The sequence below is a fragment of the Arachis ipaensis genome, chromosome B8 (genome assembly GCF_059453495.1).
Source record: "Arachis ipaensis isolate K30076 ecotype BB chromosome B8, ASM5945349v1, whole genome shotgun sequence".
Lineage (NCBI taxonomy): Eukaryota > Viridiplantae > Streptophyta > Magnoliopsida > Fabales > Fabaceae > Arachis > Arachis ipaensis.
Window position 1 is genome coordinate 1614123 of NC_142443.1, and position 26973 is coordinate 1641095.

At 31.0% G+C, this 26973-nt stretch overlaps 3 protein-coding genes and 1 long non-coding RNA gene across 6 annotated transcripts; 1 reads left to right on the forward strand and 3 right to left on the reverse strand.

Moving 5' to 3' along the window:
* Positions 1-814: 814 nt before the first annotated feature.
* LOC107612660 (uncharacterized) lies at positions 815-1346 on the reverse strand. Its single transcript, XM_016314358.3, has 2 exons — positions 1102-1346; positions 815-1001 (listed from the first exon to the last, which is right to left on the reverse strand). Exons 1-2 carry the CDS (start codon positions 1281-1283, stop codon positions 815-817), a joined length of 369 nt encoding a protein of 122 aa, XP_016169844.1. The 5' UTR covers positions 1284-1346.
* A 1507-nt stretch (positions 1347-2853) lies between these two features.
* Positions 2854-10447, reverse strand: LOC107612659 (serine/threonine protein phosphatase 2A 55 kDa regulatory subunit B beta isoform). 2 transcript variants are annotated; one of them, XM_016314356.3, is made up of 14 exons: positions 9716-10447; positions 8497-8600; positions 8295-8393; positions 8084-8203; positions 7321-7521; positions 6774-6865; positions 6361-6479; positions 5218-5341; positions 4790-4913; positions 4306-4374; positions 4115-4206; positions 3951-4028; positions 3795-3865; positions 2854-3711 (listed from the first exon to the last, which is right to left on the reverse strand). In XM_016314356.3, exons 1-14 carry the CDS (start codon positions 9825-9827, stop codon positions 3575-3577), a joined length of 1542 nt encoding a protein of 513 aa, XP_016169842.1. In that variant the 5' UTR covers positions 9828-10447; the 3' UTR covers positions 2854-3574. The 2 variants fall into 2 exon arrangements, with proteins under 2 accessions (XP_016169842.1, XP_016169843.1); XM_016314357.3 differs by having other exon boundaries at positions 7324-7521; positions 9716-10156.
* A 10448-nt stretch (positions 10448-20895) lies between these two features.
* On the forward strand, positions 20896-26261 carry LOC107612658 (uncharacterized). 2 transcript variants are annotated; one of them, XM_016314355.3, is made up of 2 exons: positions 20896-21612; positions 24639-26261. In XM_016314355.3, exons 1-2 carry the CDS (start codon positions 21582-21584, stop codon positions 25889-25891), a joined length of 1284 nt encoding a protein of 427 aa, XP_016169841.2. In that variant the 5' UTR covers positions 20896-21581; the 3' UTR covers positions 25892-26261. The 2 variants fall into 2 exon arrangements, with proteins under 2 accessions (XP_016169841.2, XP_088352084.1); XM_088495958.1 differs by lacking the exon at positions 20896-21612 and adding an exon at positions 22422-23156.
* Positions 24363-25820, reverse strand: LOC148546976 (uncharacterized). Its single transcript, XR_015895915.1, has 2 exons — positions 25246-25820; positions 24363-25073 (listed from the first exon to the last, which is right to left on the reverse strand). It is a non-coding gene; the product is annotated as an uncharacterized LOC148546976 (long non-coding RNA).
* Positions 26262-26973: the final 712 nt, after the last annotated feature.

A 26973-nucleotide genomic window follows, 5' to 3' on the forward strand; every position in this document is an offset into this window, starting at 1 on the left:
CACTATAATATATTTTGTAACAAACTCATCTCAAGATGCTTAATAATTATTTCAAGAGAAAAAAAATATTATTTTAGTCTCTAAAATTTTGATTAAATTCATAACGGTTGAAATATTCTATTTTAATTTTTGTTCAAAACTAAATTTTTTTTCAAAAATACATTTTTTTTATTATAATTTCCTTCTGTCAACGACAAAATTTATAATTGTAGTGGTCATAACAATGATAATTGTAGTAATTTGAGCTAAAAATAGTTGAAGAGTAAGAAAAAAAAGATAATAATAGAAAAAATAGTATTTAAAAAAAACTTTAATTGTGATCAAACAATAAAAATGACACAAAATAAAATATTTAAAACAAAAATAGAATATTTTATACATTAGAGATGAAATTGAAACTTAACTAAAATTTGAAGACAAAAATAATAGTTTTCCACTATTTCATTTATTGGATAGTGGAAACTCACGTGCAGTCTACTTCACGTAAAGTTGATAGCTGAGAGTCGTTAAATGAAAATTTAGTCAAATCAGTCAAACCATCTAATAGCTCTCAGCTATCAACTTCACGTGCACCTGCTGAGTTTCCACCTTAGTTTAAGATCATGGGTAGTGAATTCCCCAAAATGCCACTAGCATCCGTACCAAACAAGCAAAGGACAAAAGCTAGTTCATGATGATTTAAAAATAGCCTTGAAGCAACATCATCAAAATATCTGATGAATCAATGAAAACAGAAGGTATAAAACTTGATGATGAAAATGATCTCACTAGCAATGTCAATAGATGAATGAATATTGAATAATGATTGAAATAGTTAAACATAGTAGCCAGTGAATGTGAATCCTCTACCAACAATCTCACCCCCCCAGAACCATGCAAAACACTCTAGTCCAAACAAAGCACCAATGCCAACATCTTCTATGTTTAGATCATGTCTGTTCTTCACTATGTTCTTTACATAATCCAGATCCTTCAAGAATGAATTGTACCGAAGAGGGATGCTGCAGAAATCAAGGAGCAATTAATTATATTGTTATAGATCTCAACATTCTCTTATGTAAATTTATCAACAATTTAGAGGGAATTGAATTGATCAAGAACCTTGCAAGGCGAGTATAAAACAATTGTTTAGCCAATGATTGGCACTTTTCAATGGTGGGAGGCTCTTGGATATAGTGTCTGTTCTGTTCCAACAATAGCTTGTAGTAGGAACCTCCATTCTTAGCAACAACTTGAGAGGCTTGTGTCACCTTTGATTGCAACTGAGGAATCCTTGATGCCATGAATATGATCTAAACTAAAGGTGCAAAATTTATCATAATAATCATGTGGAGATTCTAAATGGAGGCTCTATTTCAATTATTGGATCATACTCATTATAGTCTATAGTTATATATATAAGGACATGCTGCCATATGGCACCTCAATTAGTAACAGAATTGTTCTGACAAGAATAACTCATAATTTCACAATCTTAGTGAAGATGTTGAATTCAGTTACTTTGGCTACCGTTTCTACCGCTAACAGATGACCAACTCAGTGTTCAAGGATTACCCTTTTTACCAAGAGACTTTTATTAAGGATTTGGAGGTTTATCTAAATCTTTTGGCAAACGAATATGCTACATGTACACCAAAATCAGCCAATAGTATAAAATATACGTTGGAATACAAATACACATTAAAAATAAATTAAACTACACATGTATTCATACACAAATATATTGGTAGCTAATTTTAGTTATTGATTTTGGTGTACGAATAGTATTTTTATTTGACAAAAGATATATGGTTCCTAAACATTTAGACTATTAAATAGTTCTAATAATAAAATATATTTTTTTAAGTTTTTAAATAATTATCAAATACCCTTTTTTTAATTTTATTTATTAATTAGTCTTTCATCTATTATTTAATTTTAAAATGTACTCTTTATTTTATAAATTATTATTTTATTATTCGTGATCCATTTAATCTTTATTATTAACAATTTGAAACTGTAAAAAAAATAGAAAATCTATCAATGTAGACTTTAATTATAATTTGATATGTTTTATGAATATCATCATGAGTTCGATGTAGAAACTACTTCAATTAATTTGAATTTTCAAACTTAAGTATTATATTGTAAAATTAAGATTCAATCTTTATTACTTTTGAATGAACTGTTATTGAAAAAAGAAGGAGAAACAACATGAATCATTTGAAAAATATTTATATAATAAACTATATGTTTGATCTATTCGATGGCGCAAACAATCGAAAATGCATATTTGTTGTCGTCGTGTTGTCAGATCTACGACGGATTAATCCTTAACATGTCGGGTTGGGAGATACTGTGGAAAACCAAAAAAAAAAAAAAGATTTTTCAATCAATTGATTGTTTATATATATATATATATATATATATATATATATATATATAAAAAGAATAAATTCTAAAGATATCTAATCAATTGTTTGCCAACTCGGCGTTTATCAAAAAGGTAAATTAGGTTAGGTGTTGGAAAAAGATGGGATTAGAATTTGCAACTAAAAGTAAATTAGGAATTTTATCAAATTTGTTAACCAACTCAGCATTTTCCATCAATGAAAACGGAATCAAATGACGAATGATCACATTTGTCAACTTTAAAAATTGTTCAGAAACTATTTTGTCAACTTTAAAAATTGTTCAAAAACTATTTTGTCGATAACATCTTTTAAATACTATTTTGTTTTAGTATTTACCTCTATTATAATTTATAACTCATGTATTTGAGACAACTAGGAGTCTATAATTCTAGCATCAATAGTTTGAAAAGAACACGCTTCAAAATTGTTGCTTTTCTCATATAAAATCGCAATTGCAAAATTTGACACAAACATAAAATCGTTCTTTAAACACTAAATAAATGCATGTCTGAGAGAACCACCAGTTTAAGCTACTTTGCAACCTAAAATTATTACTTGCACATAAACTAACCACCGTTACAGTAAAAATTAAAGACTTTAGGACAGACATGTCAAATTAAATTCCAGCACAAAAATAATCAATGAAAAAATGATGCACTGCAGGTTTCAACTGCTCCATTCCACAGAGAGATCTGGGCAAAAGAAAAAAAAAAGAAAAGAAAAGAAAAGCTACATTTTTTTTCAATCTTGATCCTAATGGCAGATATTGAACATCCTTTAGTATCTGTTGCAGGAGAGCTACAATGACATTTTTCTTCTTCACTTGCAAGCCATAACACAATTTGAAACATGGATTTGCACCTTCTCTTTCAGAAGAAGATACAGAGAAATAAAGGGGGAGAAAAGAATATTAGGGTTGGAAGAAGAACAAAAATAAGGTCTGTGCCTACCCCTGGGGAATTCAGAAACAGCCACTTCTGCATCATTTTCCAAAACAGGCTCTGAAGGGCACTTTTGACTTTTTTTTTTCTAGTGTGTGTGAGAGTTGTTAATGTAATAGCCTCCAACCCAGTGTGGTTGGTAGGTAAGGTAACAAGGGAAAAGAAGCAGCCTTCTCCACAGCAATTTAACCATGCAAAATACACGTCATGTCACGTCCTCATTCGTCGTTTTGTCTTCCTTTACGCATAGTACATATACAAGCTATTTGCGGCCGCGCAGGCGATTGAATTCTCAGTTGGATGCCATGCCAAGTGCAGCAACTTTGTTGTGAAATCAAAAGAATTCCCATTCGCGTCAACGCCTGGGGCTTCTGTACCTGTTCAAGAATGCAAGACAGTTAAACAATACATTTCACATGTTGTTCGAGGTTAGACTAGGGAAATAGAGTTGAACACTTACCTCGTCTTACAACTCTTGTTATACTGTTTCCGAGGGATCTTTGCCTCGGTGTAGTGGTTGGAACTTGTCGTCTGGCGTAACGAAAGAGTTAATAATAACTCCACAATACCTAAGTAATAAAGCATGATTCACATAAGATCTCCAATAAAAAATTACCTCATTGGATTTTTACTGGCTTCCAAGGTTGTAGCCTCGGCACTTCCCAGGGCACAACCGAACACACGGAATAAGTTGCTGGCATCAAATGAATCAAATTAGTAAGGAACAGGATAAATAATTTCATTCACAGTTCAACCACATATCAAGTTTTTACCACAGACCTGTAAGAGCCTGTAGCAATACGCAACCCATCACCGCTCAGACAACACTCGAACTTGTCAAAAATTGAATCATTTTCATATAGATCACAAAGCTGGCATGTTCAAACAAAAGCATAGCCAATTATAAGACAACAAAGCAGTGGAAAGAAATTCATGAATCAACTTCACCTATAAAAGCCCAGGAATCTAACCTTAGGTCTTAAATACTCGTGAACCTGGAAAGTTGCAACCGGGCCTGAATCCATATTTATGTCCCATAGCTGTTTAAATAAGTCAAGATGAGTGAATAAGATCAAGAATGAGTGATCATAAACACAAAAGTGTAGAAACCATCCAAAGAAACCAAATGAGAGATATTTGATATGTTTAGGCTACAGCACAAAGAATGCTGAAGTTACGAAGAGACCTAAGTAAAAAAAGTACAATTTAAACAAAGCAACCCAAACTAATAAAAAATAAAGAATTCAATTCAACAAAAATTTAAAGCATCCCTATCTATAAATAAGTAAAAATACATCAAAAAAGTCTCTTGGCAAAGAGGGTGTGGTCCTCAACTTTCAATTTGACAACTTTATCTCCTCAAATATTAGAAAGGAGGGTCTATTTGCCAAAGCCCAAAATATTAGAAAGCTTCAACAACTGAAAACATGATTTTTTGACGTAAAAACGTCGAACCTTTAGAGTCATATAATCACGGCTAAGTATGTATCTTCCATCCTTCCCAAATTTTATGTCTGAGATAGAAGCAATAATCTCGGTGAAAAATGATCTGGACCCAGGGGCCTCCTGTTCCTCAAACCTGTTCGAAAGATTATATTGCCTGTTAGAATCTAAATGAATAAGGAAGCATACACAACTGCATTAGTATAATAGATTTTCATAAAAACTCTTTGCTTCATAAGCAACATTTCGAGTGTCCACACAAAGAAGGGAGCAAAAGAAGATCTTTTGCGTAGTTCGATTGTCCCCGCCAAGAAAGAAGGGGAAAAAATAGAGAGAAAAACCTTTCTGGTATTTAGCCTACAGTCTCGACATTTATTAAACACTATTACTTATTTACTTGGTTTTTAGAAATTAACATGAAGATTACCACAAAAGCTTACAATTTGGTATGCGAATCACATAATGCTGATTGCCGCAAGTCAACTAGGCGGATTGAACCCTTTGAACTGCTGTATGCCAACGTATTACAATGTGTAGGGTGGAATTCTGCTGATGTTATTACCTCTGAAATCATAAATATCTGGGGTCAAAGCTCAACCAAGACTGAAGAAATAGGAAATACTCTCCTGCAAATAATGTATGCAACACACAAGCCGATTCTACCTTCAACCCACCAAGTCCCTCCCCACTTACCTATAAATACATTTTCTCCTTTCCCTCCCTTCATATACTTATTGAACACACCACACATGAGAAGGACACGATCCAGTACACTCCAATTTTCACCTTTCTTTCATCATTCCATTAAAGAACATTCCCTTCCAACATTTCTAGAACTCCCAAACATAGCCTAATTACAAATGCAAATCGGTTCCATGAACCAGATTTGACTAAGCCCATATTTTGCTTGAGATTTCCAAAAGATTAAACTTTATTAGTTCTAGCCCCAACCTAGACATCTAATCAAGCTCAAGTTGAGGTAGGACCATGCAGGGACTAAGTCAAGGTGAAGTTTAGACTTAAGACAAAACATAATCTGAACTGCAAGTCTAAGCAAAGTAGCTGTGGAAAAATCACACGTTTCGAAAATTACATTCATTATTAAGAAAGGAAAATATAGAATCGAAGTATAAAATAGTGACTACAAGCTAAACTCAACACGGTACGCAATTTTTTTTTTGTAAATAATTGCATGGTATGGACTAAGCAAAGTAGTTCAAAGACAAATGTAACTCCTGCAGCCACCAAAAATTTGTTAAAGTTCTTTTGACAACGAACAAACTAGTGCAACAAAAAAAAAACGGTAACTACACATTCTGGACTATTCCATGCTGGGCCTACCTAAAGGGAGATATGACCCCACAAGATATTTTCTTTGGAAAAAATGTGATTTTAGAAATAGAGAGTTCCGAGATGAACACAGATCTCCCAGGGTGGAACAGCTCAGACCCAATAAAGTTACTACTATGGGGCTGGCCATTACACAGTGATCAGTCAACTAAAACTTATATGTTGAAGTTACTCATGCATAACCATGTTATCAACAGCGAAAAGTTTATAGCATAAGAAGTTCTCCAAGTTACCTGTCAGATCCTCCATATTTGCAGGCTTTACATCAACAATATTAAAACTTTGATTGCTAATTTCCAGATTCCAAAGATTTATACGCAAATCATCGGCTGATATGAAAGTTTCGCCATCACTAGAAGATAGGATCGCATAACAGTATCCAGATTTGATCAGTATTTGGAACACCATGAGAGAAAGCAAAACAAAAGGTTCAAATAGAATCATGTCGACATGAATCAATAATCCGCCAGGAAACATTTCAAAACAACACATTATGAGAATAAAAATAATGAAAGCAAGGTTGACAATAATATCCACTCTAAGAATAATAGAATATGAATCCACAGGTTTCTCACTTTCACCCAAAATTTACCAGATGAGATAGCAAAATATGGTTTGAAGTATGAACTAAGAAATCTATAATCACCTGTTATTTGAAATAGAATTGATATGATAATCATGAGCATGGGCATATACTCTGCGACACCGAGCCAATAAACTCGTCTCCTGGCTACTTACCTACATATATTATAACATGCGAGTTAGCACTGTGAAATCTCAAACATGTGAGTTAGCACTGTCAGCCACCCCCCCCCCCCCGGCCCACAAACCAAAAAAAACCCTACCCCACCCACCACACACACTGAACATTAAAAATGAAAAAGTTAGGACCATTTTAAGCAACCTTAAGTAGCACCATGAGGACAACCAAGATTGAAATATGTTTGTTGAACTACTGCCGGGGCTTGTTAGTTCAACATATATCTGCTAAGCTGTTCAAACTCAATGTAATGCAAACACAAACTGCATTCCATTTAATGAAGAAAAACTAACCATTGCTAGGCTTTGACACTTTTGTTTTAGTCTACTTATAATTTATTGTTTTTTCAATAATTAAAACAAAAACCATAAATTTTATTGTCAACATACAAACATTGGGAAATGAGTTGCAGATGAAATGGGATAAATACAACTACCACAGGTAACTTTAGTGATGGAATGCCTCCTGGTGGAAATGAGTAGTCATTGCTTAGGTTATTGTGTGATCTATCTGGAGCTCCTCCATTTGCAAGATATGCCCTAGAACTACTTGAACTACCAATACTGCCATTTCCCATTGCTTTTGAAGGGTCAACATTCATCTCAGAAATTTTCTTGATTTTCTTTTCTTGAACCTGTTCTCAGATAAGAAATATTTAGATTAAGAACCTAGCAGATGGATCAATCACATTATTCATAAGGGAGGAAAACTTAAAAAATTGAAGACACTCACATTCAGTTTCATATACATACATATCCAAATATTCAAGGAAGGTAATATATTCATCAACATCATTTTCCATTAGGATTTATTTCATGGCACGGCCTCCTTCAATATCAACTAATCATGACATTTGATCATCTCAATGCATTTTAACAAAATAAATATGAAGGTGTATTAACAAACACAACAAAAAAAGACTCGTAAAAAAAGTGCATGAAAGATGGTAGTACAAAAGGACATCACAATTTTTTGCAGGTGAAAATGAAAAGCCTACCCATACATGCATACTTAAGAGTCTCCACTACATGCAAATGTATCTGGCTAACTGATAATTTACAGAATACAAATGCAGAGGCCTCATAGTGTCTATGCATGAAAAACCAGGAATCGAACTTAATTCCACAAAAATGCAACCTTGAGCACAATTCATTATCAAATTGGTGAAAATACCAAACTCAGCATTTGATTCGTACCTTCCAAAATTTGATGGTTTTATCATTTGTAGAAAGAAGGAAGAGGGCACCATTAGCTGTTTGGCACCATCTGATTTTGTTGATTTTCTCTTCTATTTCCAAGCTCTTGAGATAGTCAAACTGAAAAATGACCGTATATCGTAAATATTGACACTCATAACTTCTGAATGATAGGAAGTTGGTGCAATATTAATAGGCAAGGGGTGACTACCTCGGGCTCATGACTCTGAAACTCTGTTTTATAACGGAACTCAGGATGCCTACTAATAGAATAGTCCATCCTCTCCCGATCCCTTCTTGATCCACCAGCCTGAAAGTTTCAGCATACACACATATTCCAATACAAAGTGCTTAGATGGGAACTTCTTGAAAAGAAGGGGGAAAAAGGGGGGGATGGCAGAAACCAGGCTTACATCTTTTGTATCTGTCCTCTCAAATAGAACAACTCGACCACCACGATCACCAGTAGCAAGATGATCACCAGATTTGTCAAATTCAATAGCAGAAATTATGTCAACTGCGGAAAGAAAATAGGGCAAATAATTAGTAAACCTTCGCATTACCCTGCAATGAAAACCATTTCAGATTTATAAATCACTGTATTGCAATATCAAGTCATTCCCTTGATAAATCTCACTCTCTCCTCCCATTGTAGGCAAACAATCCCATATTATAAGCGGTGACTTCGTGTAAATACATCGGGCAATCATGAGAAAAGCAAGACCAAAAGCACTCAATTCTACACTATAAATTTATGTAACCGCGCAACAACATAAATATCAGTATCACGACAAATCCATGACGACGTTCCAAATTTGTCGACACGTACATACAACTTAATGATAATTCCACATCTAGGCTGTTTCATATTGAGAGAAATGGAAGACAACTTTCCCTGTCTAACGCTGACAAAATTAAGTTTTCAACCAAGAATATCTAGTCAAAGAGACACCACCATTACTTATACTCATAGGTAGCAAATTATGCTGCAAACCAAATGTCTTTCCATTGTCGATGCCACGGATTACAGCAGCCAATCTTCAACACCACGAATCAAACTACATAACAACAAGATCTTAAACATGACACACTCACACAAGCTCACACATTATTGAGAAAATACAGCGACCAATTAGCAACAACAAAAGCTGTTATTTGCAACACAAAGCACGGGCTAGAAAACACAACACAAATTGTCACAAACACGAGGCAAGTGTCATCATCAGCTCAGTCTCACACTCCCCACAATCCAATCAAGTGAATTTACAATGCAAAGACACACAAACCTCAAAAAACATCCAGGTCAAAGCATATCATTCCACACTACTACCTTCCCACACACACATACACAAGCGAACGAAAACACTGACAAAAGCAACCAAAAGGAGAAAAGCAATCAAGAGCCGAATCAGGCAATGATTAAAGCAATGACCCACTAGCCAAAACCAACATTACTCAACGACCCAGAAGCCTAAACTACAAGGGAGTGTCGGAACACGATCCAAAACAGATCGAAACATCGGAATCAAGCCCTAATCCCAGCAAATCAATTGGATCCGACAAGTCCCCCCTCGGTCCCCAAAAAAAATGTCCCTTTTTTATCCAATCAACAATACAAGGTGCTGTAATTACCTTCCTGAACCTCTTCACCGGCCGTGCGTTCGCCGAAAACCTGCGAGAATTTCCACTCCAGAGGGTTCGGTGGACCCGCCGGAGCTGCGACGACCTCATCGCCACCGTTCATATCTCGGAGGGAACAAAAAAGAAAAACAATGAAATAACGAAATCAACGGCCACCAAAGACGTTTGGGGTTGAATCGGCCAATCCTATGAGCGCATCAAAGATCGCTTTCTGGGTTCTCACAAGATCATAGGCTCAGGACAACCCATGAGAAAAAGATTAAATTTTTCTTTCTTCTCACAACCCTGCTTTGGGTTCCCAGTTGAACCATTGGAACACACAAAAAAGACCAAAATTTCCTTTCTCTCTCTTACAACCTTCCAATTACCTATGTCTGATGTTTTCTCTCTCTAGGAGGACAAATTAGGAATTTCTCAACTCGGAAATAAAATAAAAATGACTGAGCAAACGGTTCTACTTCTATGGCTTTGGGAAAAACACTAGAAAACAAAAACACAAAGTACATCGACACACTCACTTGTGTGTTTTTTTAGTTTTAGGATTAGTTCTCTCAATAATAGGTTTCTGTTTGTTTTTTACTTACGTAAATGTATAATTTTTCTATGTCTTTGTGATACCCTTGTTTGTCTGTAACACAAGGAGGTGAAGTACCAAGTTTGATTGGACTGTTATTGTGGTGGTACCGAATATATTCCAATATGGACGGTCTTTTTATTCATGGCAGATAAGGTCAGGTAGTGAGCTTAAGAATATTTTTACTTTTAGATAAGGTTATTTTTAAAGTTGATTATTATTGATAACATAATTAATTCCTTTAATTATTTATGGGGATACTCATTATTCAATCATTATCATTAAAATGTGATTTTCAATTTGAGTGTTATTAATATTTCATCAAATGTCACACAAATTTTTTTTCTATTAACTTAGAGCATGATTAATTAATAGATTCAGTTAACATGTGTTTTTAAGACACATGATAAAATTATTATTAATAAAATATTTAAAATATTTTTATTTAATAAATAAAAAATAAATATATTAAAAATTTAAATTTTTGTATTTATTAAAAAAAATTAATTTATTATCTTAACAGGTGCTCTTCAAATACAAATTAGATAAACTCTTAATTAATTAATAATTAGAGATTTATGTGAAAAGATCTGAATTGCATGAAATAACTTGGATGTGCTTGAGTTTCCCTCTTTTTACTTTTTTTTTTTTTGAGATATTTCTTTTTCTATTCAAGACCATTTATTTTATGTAATGGGATATTTTAGAAAATGATTCGGGCAGTTCCGCAGTGTTGACTGTGATTGTGAGCATGGTATGAAGACAACGCATGTCAGATGAAAGTTGTAACACCCTACCACACAGAGTTTTATATTTAAATTCATAAAATAGAGATGGTGAGGTATTACAACCTGTAAAATAAAAATATACATACATAATATAATTGAAATAATATAATATTCGATGAGCCTTGAAGGTTGGTTAAGCAAAAACGTGAAAAACAAAAGCGCAACTCTCAGAATAACGATTACTTGCGTACAAAGAAAGATAAAGATACATATATATGATAAGAGTAGAGTGTCAAGGATACAAATATTCAAACTCCAAACTCAACTTGTGAAGCTAAGGTTGGCCGGAGGATATTTACATAAGTATATACAACCCCAAGTTTTCAAAAATAATACTCAACATAAACCCTAGTTCTCCATCAAAAACTTCTATGAGGTACAAGAGTGAAACATATACAAAAGAAAAAGTCTAAACATATATAAACATAGCAAAAAGGCATAAACCAATATCCCAACTTCGCTACAGCAAAAACTTCAAACACCTAATGAGGTGCCTTTCAACCTGCATCTGAAAACAACATTTATATGGAATGAGAACTGGAGGTTCTCAACATGGTAAAAGTGCTCACGTGCGTAAGATATAAGGTCCCGAGAGAGTCAGAGGCAATCCTAGAACTCCAATGCTTAGAATTAAACTTAAAGGAATAAACTAAACCATAAATTAGGTATCTATCTAAGGTTCACAATTTCATCTAATGTCACACAAATCTTTTTCTATTAACTTTGAGCATGATTAATTAATACATGTGTTCTTAATGATAATTAATATTACTATAAATAGAATGTTTGAAATATTTTTATTTGATAAATGAAAAACAAATACATTCAAATTTTAAAAAAATCTTAATTTATCATTTTAACATGTGTTCTTCAAATACAAATTACATAAACCCTTAATTAATTAATAATGAGAGACTTATATGAAGGGATCTGAATTGCATGAAATGACTTAGATGTACTTGAGTTTCCTTCTTATTTTTTCGAGATATTTCTTTTTCTATTTCAAGACTATTTATTTCATGTAATAGGATATTTTAGATTAGAAAATTATTCGGGCGGTTCTGTGGTGCTGACCATGGTTGTCATCATGGTATGAGGACAACACATATCATGATGAAAGTTGGATGCATGGGTGTAGGTGTAAGGAAGGGTGATTCTCAGAAGGATGACATCAGGAACCTAATTAGGAGGAGGTTCTTTTGAAACATGGAAAGATTGCGAGATGAAAAACAATACAATACAATAGATCAGACAAGAGGAGGGCACACAACAAGAGAATAGGACAAATTGGGAGGCTAAGTTTTCCATTTACCTAGACAAAAGTGCATCATTATGGCATGTAAGGAAGCTCGATAACAACCATAACCATAACTTGACCTATTGGATTGTGCACTTAATCCCGAGATATTGCCCAATGACGGATGCAGCCAAAGCCCAATTAAATGGGCTTAATGAGTGTGGGATTTTGACAGTAAAGAGTTTGCGACACATGACGAGAATGGCAGGTGAATATTCTCTAATTGGTTTTCTAAAGAAGGATGCTTACAACTATATTGACAAAAGAAGGCGTAGAAGGATAGCAGATGCAGATGTTGAGGCTGCAATTGCATATTTAGAAGGTTTGGTAGAAGCAGTTCCAATGGTAATGGTTAGGTACAACTTGACATATGAGGACATGTTAGGGCAATTATTTCTGGGCTGACGGAAGCAGTCGAGTTGATTTTCAGTATTTTGGTGATGTCCTCGTATTTGACTCTACATACAAAAAGAACAAATATAGAAGGTCGCTAGTGATTTTCTCTATTTCTAACAACCATAAACAAACCACCATATTTGGATTTGGTTTAGTTTTGGATGAAATAGTTGCATCGTAAACATGGTTGCTTCAATCCTTATTGGATGTCATGTGTCAGAGGATGTCGTCCGTAGTGGTTATAGATGGGGACGAGGCCATGCATAAAGGCATTAGTCTGGTTTTTCCTAAATCAACCCACCATCTCTACGCATGGCACAAGAATGTGACATCGAACGTGAAGAATGTATCTTTGCGATACTGATTCAATAGGTGGTTGTTTGCAAACATGGAAGTTGAACAATTTTTGGGTGAGTGGAAACAGTCGATTGAGGAATATGGCTTGCGTGGTAGTTTATGGGCTAATCAAGATTTTAGTAAGAAGCAGATGTGGGTAAAATATGTATATACGAAGTAAGTGAAGGTTGTAGAAGGCTTAGAAAATGGAGGTTGAATCTATGACCTTCTTTTACATTAATGAAATAAGCTTTTACTTATAAGTTTTCACTTAGATTCTGTTTGAACTGTGCAGCGGAAACTTTATGAGACAATTTCGTTTTGTCTCATAAATATCAGAAAACAGAATATAAAAAAAGAGAAGAAGAATGACACCAGCATGTATCCTGATTCAGTTGCTTTGTGCAATGCAACTTACATCTAGTCTCCACCACAACAGTGGTGGAATTTTTACTATAGTTAAAATATTACATACACTAATTTCATAGGATTGACACAATCATTTCCCTCTCAAATTCTATCCTAACTTGACTTGGTTATGCTAATACCTAACTCTCCACTCTAAGTGCTAACCCAACTTAGAAAAGGGTACTTCACAGGTACAAGACACAAGACATTTGAAACAACCTAAAGAAATCTGAAATTATTCTAGGCTTTTTTCTCAAGTGTTTCACTAAGCCTTTTATCACTCATAGGCTTTTTCTTGATTTCTTACTTTCAACATTTTTCCACTCAAGAAATTACAGAAAGATATACATTGAAAATAAAATTACAAACTCTAAAACATGAAGGAGATTGATGTATCAACAGCCTCTGTTGCTATAAGTTGAACCGGATTGAGCTAACACTAATCGAGTTCTTCATCTCGGCAGAATGCTTCTTTCTCTAGAACGCACTATCCAAAACGTTGAACTTTCTCAGGAAGCTCTCTATGAAACTCAGATTCTGGTTCTTTCTCCTTATTTTCAGAAAGATGAAGATTTTTCTTTTGTATCTTCTTCCATGTTGCTGAGTTGTTCTCTTCCAAGTTAACTCTTCGAGCTGTGTGCTTCACCAACTTACTATTTTACTATTTTCAATTAATCCCTAAATTAGGAATTTTGAATCTGACCCTTTTTGCTTGACCGAAAGCCTTAGGTAAGCAGTAAAAAAGTTGTTCAATGGTAAACTCAGATCTGAACTCTTGAGCTACAACTTTGTCCCCAAGAAACAATTTTGGCCTTTGATTCACAGCAGTGATTATCAGAAATCACTTTCTCCATTTATCCCAAATTGGAGTAGCAGAGAGTTGGAGAAGGAATGAAGAAAGTAAATTGCATGCAAATAGAAATAAATCATCTTTAACTTCTGACTTAGCTTAAATGGGTTTGATTTGGGTGATTAGACATTTACTTTCTTTGATTAAACTTTCTCTTTCTTTCTTCTTTGATGAAATGGTCAAGAAGAGGACGAAGCTTTCTCTCTCCTTTTTTCTGAAGTTCTGACCGAAGAAAAAAGTGAACGTTGGCTTTAGAGTGTATTCACTTGGAGGGATTAGCTTGAGTGAGCAACTCGGACTTGGGTTGGTTTCTTTCTATTCAGCCCAAGTGATTTCTTTATTCAATTACTTTGGGCTTTATGTTTTGGAGCCCACTTAGATACTGGTTTGATTTTCCATCCTATTAGACTGCTGCATCATTTTTTTTTTGGCTTGCAACACTAATCAAACACAATCAAAACTAATTGGGTATTTAATCTAATAAAATAATATTTGTCATCATTAATTAAGTTAGTTAATTTCTTAACTCAACAGTAAATATATTGTGCTTGTTTCAAGACGACATCTTGGTGCAAAAAAATTAATGTCGTGGTTAAGAATTTTCTACAATAGAAGCATACAATTCTTGAGCTCGTGCAAAATTTGGAGCTAATGGTCATTAATTATAGAAATAACGAGTTGTTGGCTCAATTTCACACCTTTGACAGTATGTCGGTCATAACTACTAGTTTGGAGGCAATCGAGTGTTTGCTACCCTTCTGTATACACGAGAAATCTTTGTGGATGTTCACAAGGGTTGCAGTTGTTAACTTCATTAGGGTAAGAAGGCCTTTGAACACAAAAGTGCATACATTGGAGAAATGGATTTCTTGGTAGAGATATCATTGTCCTACTTGACAAAAAGATGGGGTAGTTCAAGTGTGCTTGTAATTTTTGGAATAAGTATGGGTATCTTTGTGGCATATGTCTTCGTTATGAAGCACTAGCGCAAAATAACGAAATTGTTGATTTTGAAGCACCTCACACAGCCTCTCATTGACTATTTTTCTTGGAGGCACAAAAGTTCAAGTGTTTCAAGAAAAGTGATGAAAGGAATACCGAAAGAAGAAAATAATGCTTTTAACTTGTGATAAAAAAAACTATGGAAAAGTCTAATGGACCAGCAATTTTTGTGTTTTCTGACTAACACTTAACCATCAAAACAAAAGTGAGTGATCTTCCACCATTAGATATAATCTCACACCATTAAAAATACTATTGATGGTCAATTGATGATTACAAAACACCAAAATTACTGGCCCTAACATTTCTCATAAACTATTTTTACTAGGAATTTCACAACAAAATCTACTTAATATACTAAAATCGGGTTTTCCCCCAACTAATGAAGGTGAGGTGTCGATCTCTCGTGACTCCATTTTCCCTCCAAAATGAACTTTCATATTCTCTATTCTAAATTATTTTATAAAAAATATCTTTATTATAATTATATTATAATTAATATTTAATGAATAATACATAATTATACTAATTTAAAAACATATCTTTATTATAATTATATCAAATCAATATTTAATACATTATTAAACTACTTATCAATTATCAATTAAAAATACTTTTAATCATTTTAATAATAATAATAATAATAATAATAATAATAATAATAATAATAATAATAATAATAATAATAATTACCCGTGATATCATTTATTGAAAAAAATATAACATAAAAAATATATTTCACTTTTATTATTAATTAGAAGATAATCTATTTATATTTTGATTAATTTTATTTTTTTATTATTATTATTATTATTATTATTATTATTATTATTATTATTATTATTATTATTATTATTATTATTATTATTATTATTATTATATTTAATTTACAGAAAGATAAATTAATAACCATATCATTATTTATCAATATATTAATATTGATAATGATTACATACAAATTATTTAATATTTAATATTTAATATTATTTATTTTTTATATATTTTGATATATTTATAAATATTTTTTATTATTTTTATATGCTATATGTTTACCCCCACTATTTAAAATTTTTGGATCCGTCACTACTTTTGAGCGTGTTTCTTAATTTATTTTTTATAATTCATTGAATACAATTTATTACAGTAAATTAATTATATCAACTAATTGATTTGATTAGATATTTAAATATCACATGATTTATTATAATTCATATCAATCAAATAATTGTAATTTATTATATCAATTATTTTAATTCATTAATTTATAAGGTACATAATAGCATAGATGATTTGTTACTTATAATGATTAAATACAATAAATACAGATTAATTTAGTTAAAAAAATTATTGTCTCATATATTTTTCTATTTATTTTTTTAATTTAATTTATTAAATCCAATCAATTATAATAAATTAATTATATAAACTAATTAATTTAATTAATTATACTAATTATTTGTATCAACTAACTGATTTGATTAATTTTTAAAAATATTTTTATTTAATTTATTTTATTTATTTAAATACATGAATTATAACTTATTAGTTATTTAATTTTATTACGATAAATATCAAATTCTATTCCGAATATAAAAATATAAAATTTTATTCCTTCCATTTTTATTTTACCACTATAAAAGACCATATATGCTAGAAGAAAATATCATTCATTTACCAATCACTCTTTCATTAGGTAGCTTTTACAACAATTTTTTTTCTTCCTATGAAGCGTCGTCGCAAGAAGTCAACTATTGTGGACACAAACCACCACATACTAACTCCTGTGCTCATCATTCAGAGCAATATATGATATGTTATTCATGAAGCATTTATTATAGACCATTGTGTTATCATGTATGCATAAATTAAAAAAAATTCCGTAATTAAGCTTGAGTCATTTACCTGTTTGTGTGGTATATTATAGTGTGGAATTACTTTCAATTTGTGTTGTGCAATGATATTATGGTTTAATTTAATCTTTTGTTTTAAAACTGTGTTATGATTTTATCTCATCATTTTCTCTTAGATATCAAGTTGATGTATTTTTATTTATTATTATTGAAACGGATGTGATATAAAATTGTAAAAAAAAAAAAAAACTCTCACACTTAATTTATTTTATTGTAGTCTTTTATCTCTTCTATTTCTTTTTATTTTCTTCTTATTCATTTTATTTTTTTTAAATATCATATAATTTATTATAATTTATACCAATTAATTAATTATAATTCATTATATCAGTTAATTTAATTCATTAATTTATAATATGCATGATAAAATAGATTATTTGTTACTTATACGTTTATTCTTCTAAAATCTAAATCTGAATAATTATATTTTTAGTTTTAGTTATGAACAAAATATTATTAATAGTAAATGATAATTAACCACTCATACATTTAATCAAAGTGTTTGGATGATTTTTATATTTATTAATATTAATTGTTGATTATTTTTCGTCAATAAATTGTATTATAATTTTATATTAGTTCATAATTGATTAATGATTAATATTCATGAAGCTATGTTATTCTAAATTTTATATTTTACAAATATTTTATTTAAATGTATTTTAAACATAAAAATGTATTATTTTTAATAATATCATACTTTTACTTTTTTTTTAATTATTCTAAATGAATATTTTATCAAATACTAATTAAAGCCATCTTTCCATTTGCTTTTACTAATTTATTATCTAACTATTATATAAAATTAAAATCGTATTAATGAATTTAATATTAAAGTTAATTTGGTTTTTTATTTAGAGTATTTTTCGATTTTTTTAGTCTAATTAACCAAAATTATTCAATTATAAATAGTCACTTCTATCTTATTTTATATTATTAACTAATTAAAATTACTAAAATTTAATAATATAATTCTGTTTTATATTTTTATATTTAGTTCAATCTATCTAAGCTATATAATAACCATTTTATTTATATTTTATAATGTAATACTACATACATTAATAGTAAAATAACATAGTAAATTTTCATGTTTTAATATTAAATATAAAATTAATACTACAAAAATTTTTAAGCTTTTAAATCAATACGAATCATTATAAATAATACTTATTTACGGCATAAACAAAAAAATACAGAATCTTAAGTTTAGCATATAAAAATTTAGGAACATGTTATATGTACAAATGTAATTGCATAGTATTATTTTTTTTAATGGTGTAGACCAACAACTCTAATTTTATTTCACGGTCAAATTTAAAAAAAAAAAAGTCGTAATTTTAAAGGTAGTAAAAAAAATAACAAAATTAATAAAAAATATTTAACTTATATTATTCTATTAATTTATTAATATATTAAATTATTTTTATTTATATTAAGATTAATTTTAAATATTTTAAAATAAAAAGTATAATTAATTATAATTTACATCTTAAATTATGTTGAGTACATGATATTCTATTGTGCGCTAAAAGTAAAAATGAGATAACAAATATAATTTTATCTCCTAATTTAGTATATTTATTTATATTTTATACTTTTTTTAGATTAATTTTGTACGGTGTTAGTATATTAAATAAAAATACCTGTTATAACAACAAAAAATAAAATAAAATTTCAATCAATAATTTTATATTCTTTACTTTTTTTTTAATTTTATTTTGGATTTTAATTTATTACTAAAAGGTAGTGAAATTCTATTGATACTGAAATAAAGTTGCAAAAAAGTCCATAGGGTAGAATAAGTAAAATAATGTGATACCCACATTACAACATCCAAATGAAACAACCTAAGATCTAAAATGTTTATCTTTCTCTTTCTCGCCGTCTATTATATTATCGATTCTATTATATAAAAATCGATTTTTTACATTTAATGATAGAGTCAACTTAGCATGTTTCTGAGAGTGTTTCTTAATTTATTTTGCTTAACTCATTAAATACAATTCATTATGATGCATTAATTATATCAACTAATTGATTTTATTAGATATTTATGTATCACACAATTTAAAATTATGTATATTGATTTGATTTTTATGATATATAAATTTAAGGAATAAATTAAAATAATATAACTTATTACTTATTTAATTTGAATACAACAAATACAAACTTAATTTAGTCAAAAGTTTATTATTTTCTAATCTTCTATACATAAAATGACAAAATAAAATTGTAAAAATAATCTTTTTATCGTTTTTGCTATTTTAATTTTATTTTCTTTGCTTTTTTTATGTGTAATTTTATTTTACATTAACTTTGTGTATTTAATAACAAAATATATTCATATTAATTCTATCATATAATAATATATTTTTTTCTTAGAATTTCAATAGTTATCAACTACATCTAATAGAATGACTGAGAAGTGAGAACTACGATAAGTTAAACCTATATCCAAAATGCTGAAACAAAGGAAAGAAAACAGTGGATATATGATTAGAGAAAAATATATAATAACGAAAAATATACTAAAACTGGATTTTTCCTCCAACTAATAAAAGTGAGGTGTCAATTTTTCATGAATTCATTTTTTCCTCTAAAATGAAATCACTATTTTCTCTTCTAAATTTATTTTAGAAAAATATATCTATTATAATTATATTACAATTAACATTTAACGAATAATGCATGATTATACTAATTTAGAAAAATATCTTTATTATAATTATATAAAATTAATATTTAATACATTTTCAACTAATAAAAGTAAAGTGTTAATTCCTCATAAATTCATTTTCCTTCCAAAATGAAACCACTATTCTCTCTTCTAAATTTATTTTAGAAAAATATCTTTATTATAATTATATTACAATATTACAATTATATTACAAGTAGCATTTAATGAATAATGCATAATTATAGTAATTTAGAAAAATAAAATAAAGTCCAGTAATTTATCTTTTGAATGCACACGTATGTAGAATAACTTTTAAGAAGGAGTCACATATAGTAAATACGGTCGATGATTGTAAAACTGTATACTAACATTGATATAATATTATTTCAGGTATATGTTTTGCAGGTATCAAAGAAAAGTGTTGAGTTATTTTTTGGTGGGTTTAAATTATTTATTGTTTATTAGAGAAATTTGTGCATTAGAATTCTCTAATAATTTATTATTTATTTTGAGTTGATTTTAATATGTTCTTACTTGACAGTAAAACAACATATAAAAAATTGTTGGTGGGTCTTACTAGATTATTTATGGTCACATTTAGTATATATGTTTAATTTATTGAAAAAAGTAAATTACTAAAACTAATTAATAACTATTTTAGAGTTAATACATTTAATACTAGATTAAGAAAAAATAAACAATATATAATATGTTATATTTTTATTAATCAAATTATTATAATTCAAATTAATCTTAACAAAAGAATTTAAAATTATAATTTCAATCTTATCACGTGTATGACACGGGTTATTACACTACACTTGTAAAGAATAAAAACCCAACTCACCAGTTTGACTCGTCCGAAATTTGTAAAAACGGCAAATCGACGGGTTTGAAAAATCCAGACAGGTTCGGTATTTATTGTTTTAAAACCCTACCCAAAAACATTGTATGACATTTTAATTTTTTAGTAAAAAAATTCTAGCTGAACGAATCTCCACTCCACCCCAACCATGGTTCTGAAAATCGGATCGCCGATCAGACCGGTCCAAATACAAACCAGATGTCTTTGTGGTTTGGTTTAAAGGAAAACCGCAAATTAAAAAACTGTTTGCAAACTGCTGAACCGGTCGGTCGGACTGAATCGAAACCCGACCGACTTTACCCAAAACGGCGCCGTTTGAAGTTTAATAGGAGAAAAAAAACCTTGAAACCCTACCCAGCTACCCTTTCTTCTCCTCTTCAGTTCAGACTTCAGAGAGCTGTCACTTGAAACTCCAGCTTCTCGACCACCGCCGCAAGGATTGCTACCGTCCGTCGAGCTCAGGTACCAACTTCATCGTTTGGTCGTCCGCCCTTCTTCTTCATTCAACAATCGGACCTCCTTCCTCGAGCTCGGCGTCAGTCCCTGGTCTTTGTCTGCTCCGTCGCATTCAGGCACCACCGTCTTTGTCTGGTCGTGGTGCTTGAAGTTTCCGAAACCCACCAATCCCAGCTTCTTTCTCGAGCTCGGCGTGTTGGAGTTTGCTCTTCATTTGTTAGCCGCAGTTTCTTCCAACCCACCACCGTCGTGCTCGTCGTCTAGCCTCCGTCTTCGGTGCGCTTCTGCCCCTATGCTCAAACTGCTCAGAAGTCAAAACGAAGGTTTACAATTCTACTAGTGCTACTCATATTGGTTTTTTTGTTTTTTTTTTTTTAATTTTTCGTTCTTGGTTATTTGTTCGTCGATTTAGGATTCTGATGTTGCTAGTGCTGTTCAGATTGAGTTGTTGAATGATTACTTGATTAGCTATGTTCATTGCTACTGGGTTGTGTTGTGCTGGACTCTATTTTGTTGCTTTTTCTGAAAATTGAAAATAATTTAGCTGAAATGATGCTTGTTGCTGCTCTTTATTGTTAATCTTTGAAAAAGTTTATTAATCTTAAAATTATGCTGAAATTGTGTTTATTGTTACTGTTCATTGTTAATCTTTAGAATTTTTTTTGTTATTTGGCTTTTGAATTTGTATTTTGATAAGATTATAAGGCTTTGGTTGATAGTATTTTAAATTTGGATTATTTTTTTAAGATTTGTATTAGGTTATAATTATATTTTATTTATTATTTTATTATAAAACAATTTTTCGGTTGAACCATAATTAAACTAATTGAACTAATAAATTAATGAACTAATGGTTAGAATGGTTTGATGATCAGTCTAATTTTCATAACTTTGATTTTTATTTATTATTTTATTATAAAACGATTTTTTTAATTAAATCACAGTTGAATCGATTAGACCAATAAACTAATGAACAAATAATTAAAATAATTTGATGACTGATCTGATTTTTAAAACTTTGATAATTATGTTTTATTTATTATTTTATTATAAAATAATTTTTTCTTTTGAATTACAATTAAACTGATTGATTCGAACGAATAATTATAACGATTTGATGATCGGTCCAGTTTTCAGAAGCTTAAATTAAATACACTTTCATAGTTTCTTTTCAGCTGCATTCAACCACTCAAACGAAAATTACAGTTTTAGCTCAAAAGAATAAAAAGTTTAATATTGGGACATGGTCCCAAAATGGGCCCTTAAACCCCATAGCCCATTTTTCGTTGTAGTTGGAATTTTGCATTTCTCATTCAGTGCGTTACTCACGTTTCCTTCCTCATGTTCGAAGATCCAAAGGCCATTGAAGTTATAATTTTTTGATTTGGATTTTTTAAAGTTTAAATTTATTTTAAAGAGTAAAGTATGATCTCTCATCATTTGTTTTATAGATGAGATCAAGAATAAATATAAAAGAGAAACTATTTAAAGATAGAAGATTAACTTTACTTTCTAAAATACAAATTTAAAATTTAGTGGATCCAAATTCATAATTTTTATAACAACTCTCTCCCTCACACTCTGGTCTCTAAACGGCACGCCATAGACACAGAGGCAGAGCTGGGAGCTCACCTTGGATCATTGCCACCGCATGCTCGCGCTGTCCCTGAGCCGCTCGCCGGATCCTCTGCATCGTGTGCTCGCGTCTGGCCTCTCTCCTCCGTCTGAACTCAGCTACTGGCGCCTCTCTCGTCTTCTAACGGTGCTTCCTGCTTGTGTCGACGTCGCGCCACCTTCCTCGCGTCTCCACTTGAGCTTTGTCTTCTCCACGTCCCATTTTTCTCTGCTCATTGGAAGACCACCGAAGGTTACTTTTTTTTTTTTTTGCTTACTTTTTTCGTTTTCAAACTGTTGTTCATAAAAAATGTGATTTGGTTAATTTAGTTAAAAATAATTAGTTAATTTTGTGTGTGTTTGTGAGCTCTGAAATCTTATGATGGTATGTATATAATGTAATTGACTAATTGTTCGGTTTATGAATTTATGATGAGACTTAAATTTGTCAATTTGTTGAATGGGAGACTTGAATTTGTTGCATGGAAAGCTTGTTAATTACTAATTTAGTTATCCTGTTGATTGCTGATTTTGTGTTCATTTGCTTATTTTGAATGTGGAAAGAACATGTTTGGAGATTGGTAATTAGTTATTCAGTTTTACTTTGTGGTTATGATATTATTATTCTACTCAATAAAAATAATATGAATGTACCTTATTTTCAATTTTAATTTTGAGGGCCCTGAAATTACCATAGTTAGAATTGATTGTTAATTGCCTAATTGATTAATTGTTAGTAGGATCTGTTTTGGCAGTGTGATTGTTAATTGCTTAATTGGAATTGATTGCTAATTGTCTAATAGATTGTCACTGTTATTATGTCAAATTAAGATATTATTGTAATATTGTAGTATTGATTAATAATATGTCTATTTTCGTATTAGTTATTTTAAAAATTAAGACTTGATTGGTGTTAAAGTGCTGATGAAGATATATAATTCAAAATTTAATTTTAAATTTTTGACTATTTTATATTTTTATTTAAGTACGACCGAATAAGTTGGTTCAACCAATAACCCACCAATTGAATCAGTAATTAAGTAGTCAGATCGGTTTGATCACTGATTCAGTTCTAATCACTATGCTCGGAGTTGTTTTTCCTTTTGTCATTTTGCTGAATTTCGTCTCAAGACTTTTGTTGATGGGTGTGTTGTGTGACTTTTTATGAGTTTAGGAAGCTGAACTTGTTATTTTGTTAATTATATGTTAGCACTTGGTCATTTTATTAGTGCAATAGATATGACCAAGAGTTTAGGACATCTTATCTTTTTTTGTTGATTAGTGTAAAAACTCAAAAACCGAACCAAACCAATCTAATTCTCATTGGTTTGGTTGGCCTCACAAAAAAAGCCAAACCAAACCAAACCGAACATTTTACACATAATTGGTTTGGATGATTTTTTTCCAAAAAACAGAACTACACCGCAAACGGAACACCCGTATTCAAGAGCATGCTTACATCGTGGATACCACACTACAAGTAGCTATATAATTTATATGTCAATGCTTAGCAATAAATTTATTGTTTTTCTTTCCCCTTAAATCTCAATGAATAAGTATCTATATGAACATCAAGTGCTTGCATAATGTGTAAGCCATTATCACGTTCTATTTAAGTTTGACCATTAGGTGTTTGATCAAATGCCTCAGTGAAAAGGGTTACTTTTTTTAGAGTCATTATTTGTTTCCATTCGTTTTGAGTGTTATTTTTCAGTTCCTCTTTTTTTCTTGGAAGTAATGGCACTGTCTTCTGGAATTCGGAAGCTGCTTTCCGGTGTCAAAACTAACAAATCTACACCTTTTGACCTGAACTCAATGCATTATCACTGTTATCAAGATGTTTCCAACCTGCAATGCTATCAGAATGACTTTTCCAAGCTAGAAGAATTGACTCACCTTCTGGCGAATGTGGATGCAATCAATGGAAAACTTGTTGACACAATTAGTAGTTCAACCATTTTTGATGATCAGATTAAGCAAGATATGTGTACCTTCAAGTCTCTTGTCCGGGCCGTTATTGGATCTCCACTAGTTCAGCACAAAATGAAACATGTTCTGGTCTCCACTATGGGAACACAAAATGAATCATTTTCTCCTTTCAGTCAAGCAAGAGAAAGAGAACCTCTAGTGATTGATAACCTTGCCAAAGTGAGCAACTTTCTTGATGTTTCTGCTCAACAAAGGAAGGTAGTTCGTTTCAAAGTGTGTCCACAGGCAACCCAGCACCGCATATTGATTGGTACACTCAAGGAAGTTCTGAATAATTTTAAAGTTGATTTGGATGCTTTTGATTCTCAAGGCTTAGACAAAGATACTATAATGGGTCAGCAAATTGTTCTTACCTGCCTGAAGTTTCTCACTGAAGCTGCTGTTTCTAATGAACCTGAATCCACTTCATGGATGAGGCTTTCACCTTCAAGAGATGTCAACCCCTCTAGTTCCCGGAAATGGGAAGATGTTCTTGAGATGTTCAATGATCTGATCGAGTATTTTAGAGGCGAAACAAGATTAAAGTTGCATGTAGCGAAGGCTGAAGTCATGAAAGAAGGGCTTTTGCAAATCAAGGACATTTTGATTGACAACAGTATTGGATACAAGGAAACCAGACACCAAGAAAACCTGGTGCGAAAGAAGCTTTCCAAAACATTGGGACACTCATCACGCTGCTTATTCACGCTATTATTATATTACCTCTTCGGAAGAGTCTCAGATATTGAAGTTGACATGGCTGGTGGAGTTTACAAGAGTGGAAGTGACAACAAGAATTGGTTGTGTATGGGAAGAATTTTGACTTCAGATAGTGAGAAGATGGTTGGGCGTGGTGTGAAGCAGTTGGACAGAGCACTTGGCCTTTTCAAGTTTGTATGGGAAACTGCTGAAATGAAAGGTCAGTTGGATCTTCAAGGCCATTTGTGGTGTGTTGGAGAACACAATAGGGTGCTTAGGTATAGAGGAAACACATACTTTCTTCATGGCATTTGCCTCTAATCTTAAAAACTCACATATTTTTTTTATGTGAAGTTGATAGTTGAGAACCGTTAAATAACAATTTAGTGAAACATGTCAAATCATCTAACGATTCTTACTATTAACGTCATGTGAAGATAACTGTACGTGAGTTTTCATCTTTACAAAATCATTCAACCTCTATTCTATGATTTGTATTCTTTCCATAGCTTTTGTTGTCAAAAACAAATATTCAATTGCAAATTATCTTGTATATGTGCCTATCTTCATATGAATAGTTTAATCTATTAGATTTTGAAACAATGGAGGATGCTAATGTAGGATATGAAGTTTTTCACTTTCCCTTAGTTGTTACCAACCATACAAATGTGCCTTCCATAAATTCCATGTACCTAGACTCTTCTTCAGAAATATGCCATAAGCAATAAGAATAAGCATACATTTTAATTTCTTCCTACTCGATTGATGTCATATCTCCACTATCTAATGCCATGGGAAGTAGGGAACAAAATAAATTAAAAATTCCACTTCTCCACCTTTTAAGCTTATCGCTAAATGAAAATACGGAGAGTATGATCATGATAGTTCATCATCTTGCACAGAAAATTTTGCTAGAATTTTGGCATGTTACAAGGTGTCAAATGGCCAAACTTTTGAGATCATCAACACACTGAATACATATAATTAGCCACACAAAACAAAATTGCATATGGTTTCATATTTATGGGTGGGAAAGCCGGAAAGGTACACAACAAAATTTCATGATGTGTAGTTTGATAATGATCCTATCCTTTAGGTAAGGGCATAAATAAGATTTTTGTCCTATTTTTTTATGTTCTGACTTTTGAGAGTAAATAAATTGTCTTGTTTTATGTTTTTTTTTTTTTTTTCCTCAATAATGTGGACCAATTTTTTATTAGTTTTTAGTTTGTTAAATTTTTAAAATTTCTAAATTAAAAAAAAATCTTATAATAGTAACTTAAAAGATAATTAATGGACTAAATTATTCTTCTAACACTTAATAATTTATAATTCCTATTTTTGGCTTCATAAAAAATATACATTTATAGTATTTAATTATTAGCAGAATTCTTTTACATATT

Excerpts from the sequence above, each read along its gene's own strand:
- LOC107612660 (XM_016314358.3), bottom strand. The coding sequence starts at position 1,283 with ATGGCATCAAGGATTCCTCAGTTGCAATCAAAGGTGACACAAGCCTCT. Across the intron at positions 1,002-1,101 it reads TTTTATACTCGCCTTGCAAG|CATCCCTCTTCGGTACAATT; the intron begins GTTCTTGATCAA and ends TGATTTCTGCAG.
- LOC107612659 (XM_016314356.3), bottom strand. The coding sequence starts at position 9,827 with ATGAACGGTGGCGATGAGGTCGTCGCAGCTCCGGCGGGTCCACCGAAC. Across the intron at positions 6,480-6,773 it reads AATTCTATTTCAAATAACAG|TGATGGCGAAACTTTCATAT; the intron begins GTGATTATAGAT and ends CCTATCTTCTAG. Across the intron at positions 4,914-5,217 it reads TGTGATTCGCATACCAAATT|GTTTGAGGAACAGGAGGCCC; the intron begins GTAAGCTTTTGT and ends TCTTTCGAACAG.
- LOC107612658 (XM_016314355.3), top strand. The coding sequence starts at position 21,582 with ATGCTCAAACTGCTCAGAAGTCAAAACGAAG. Across the intron at positions 21,613-24,638 it reads GCTCAGAAGTCAAAACGAAG|TAATGGCACTGTCTTCTGGA; the intron begins GTTTACAATTCT and ends TTTTCTTGGAAG.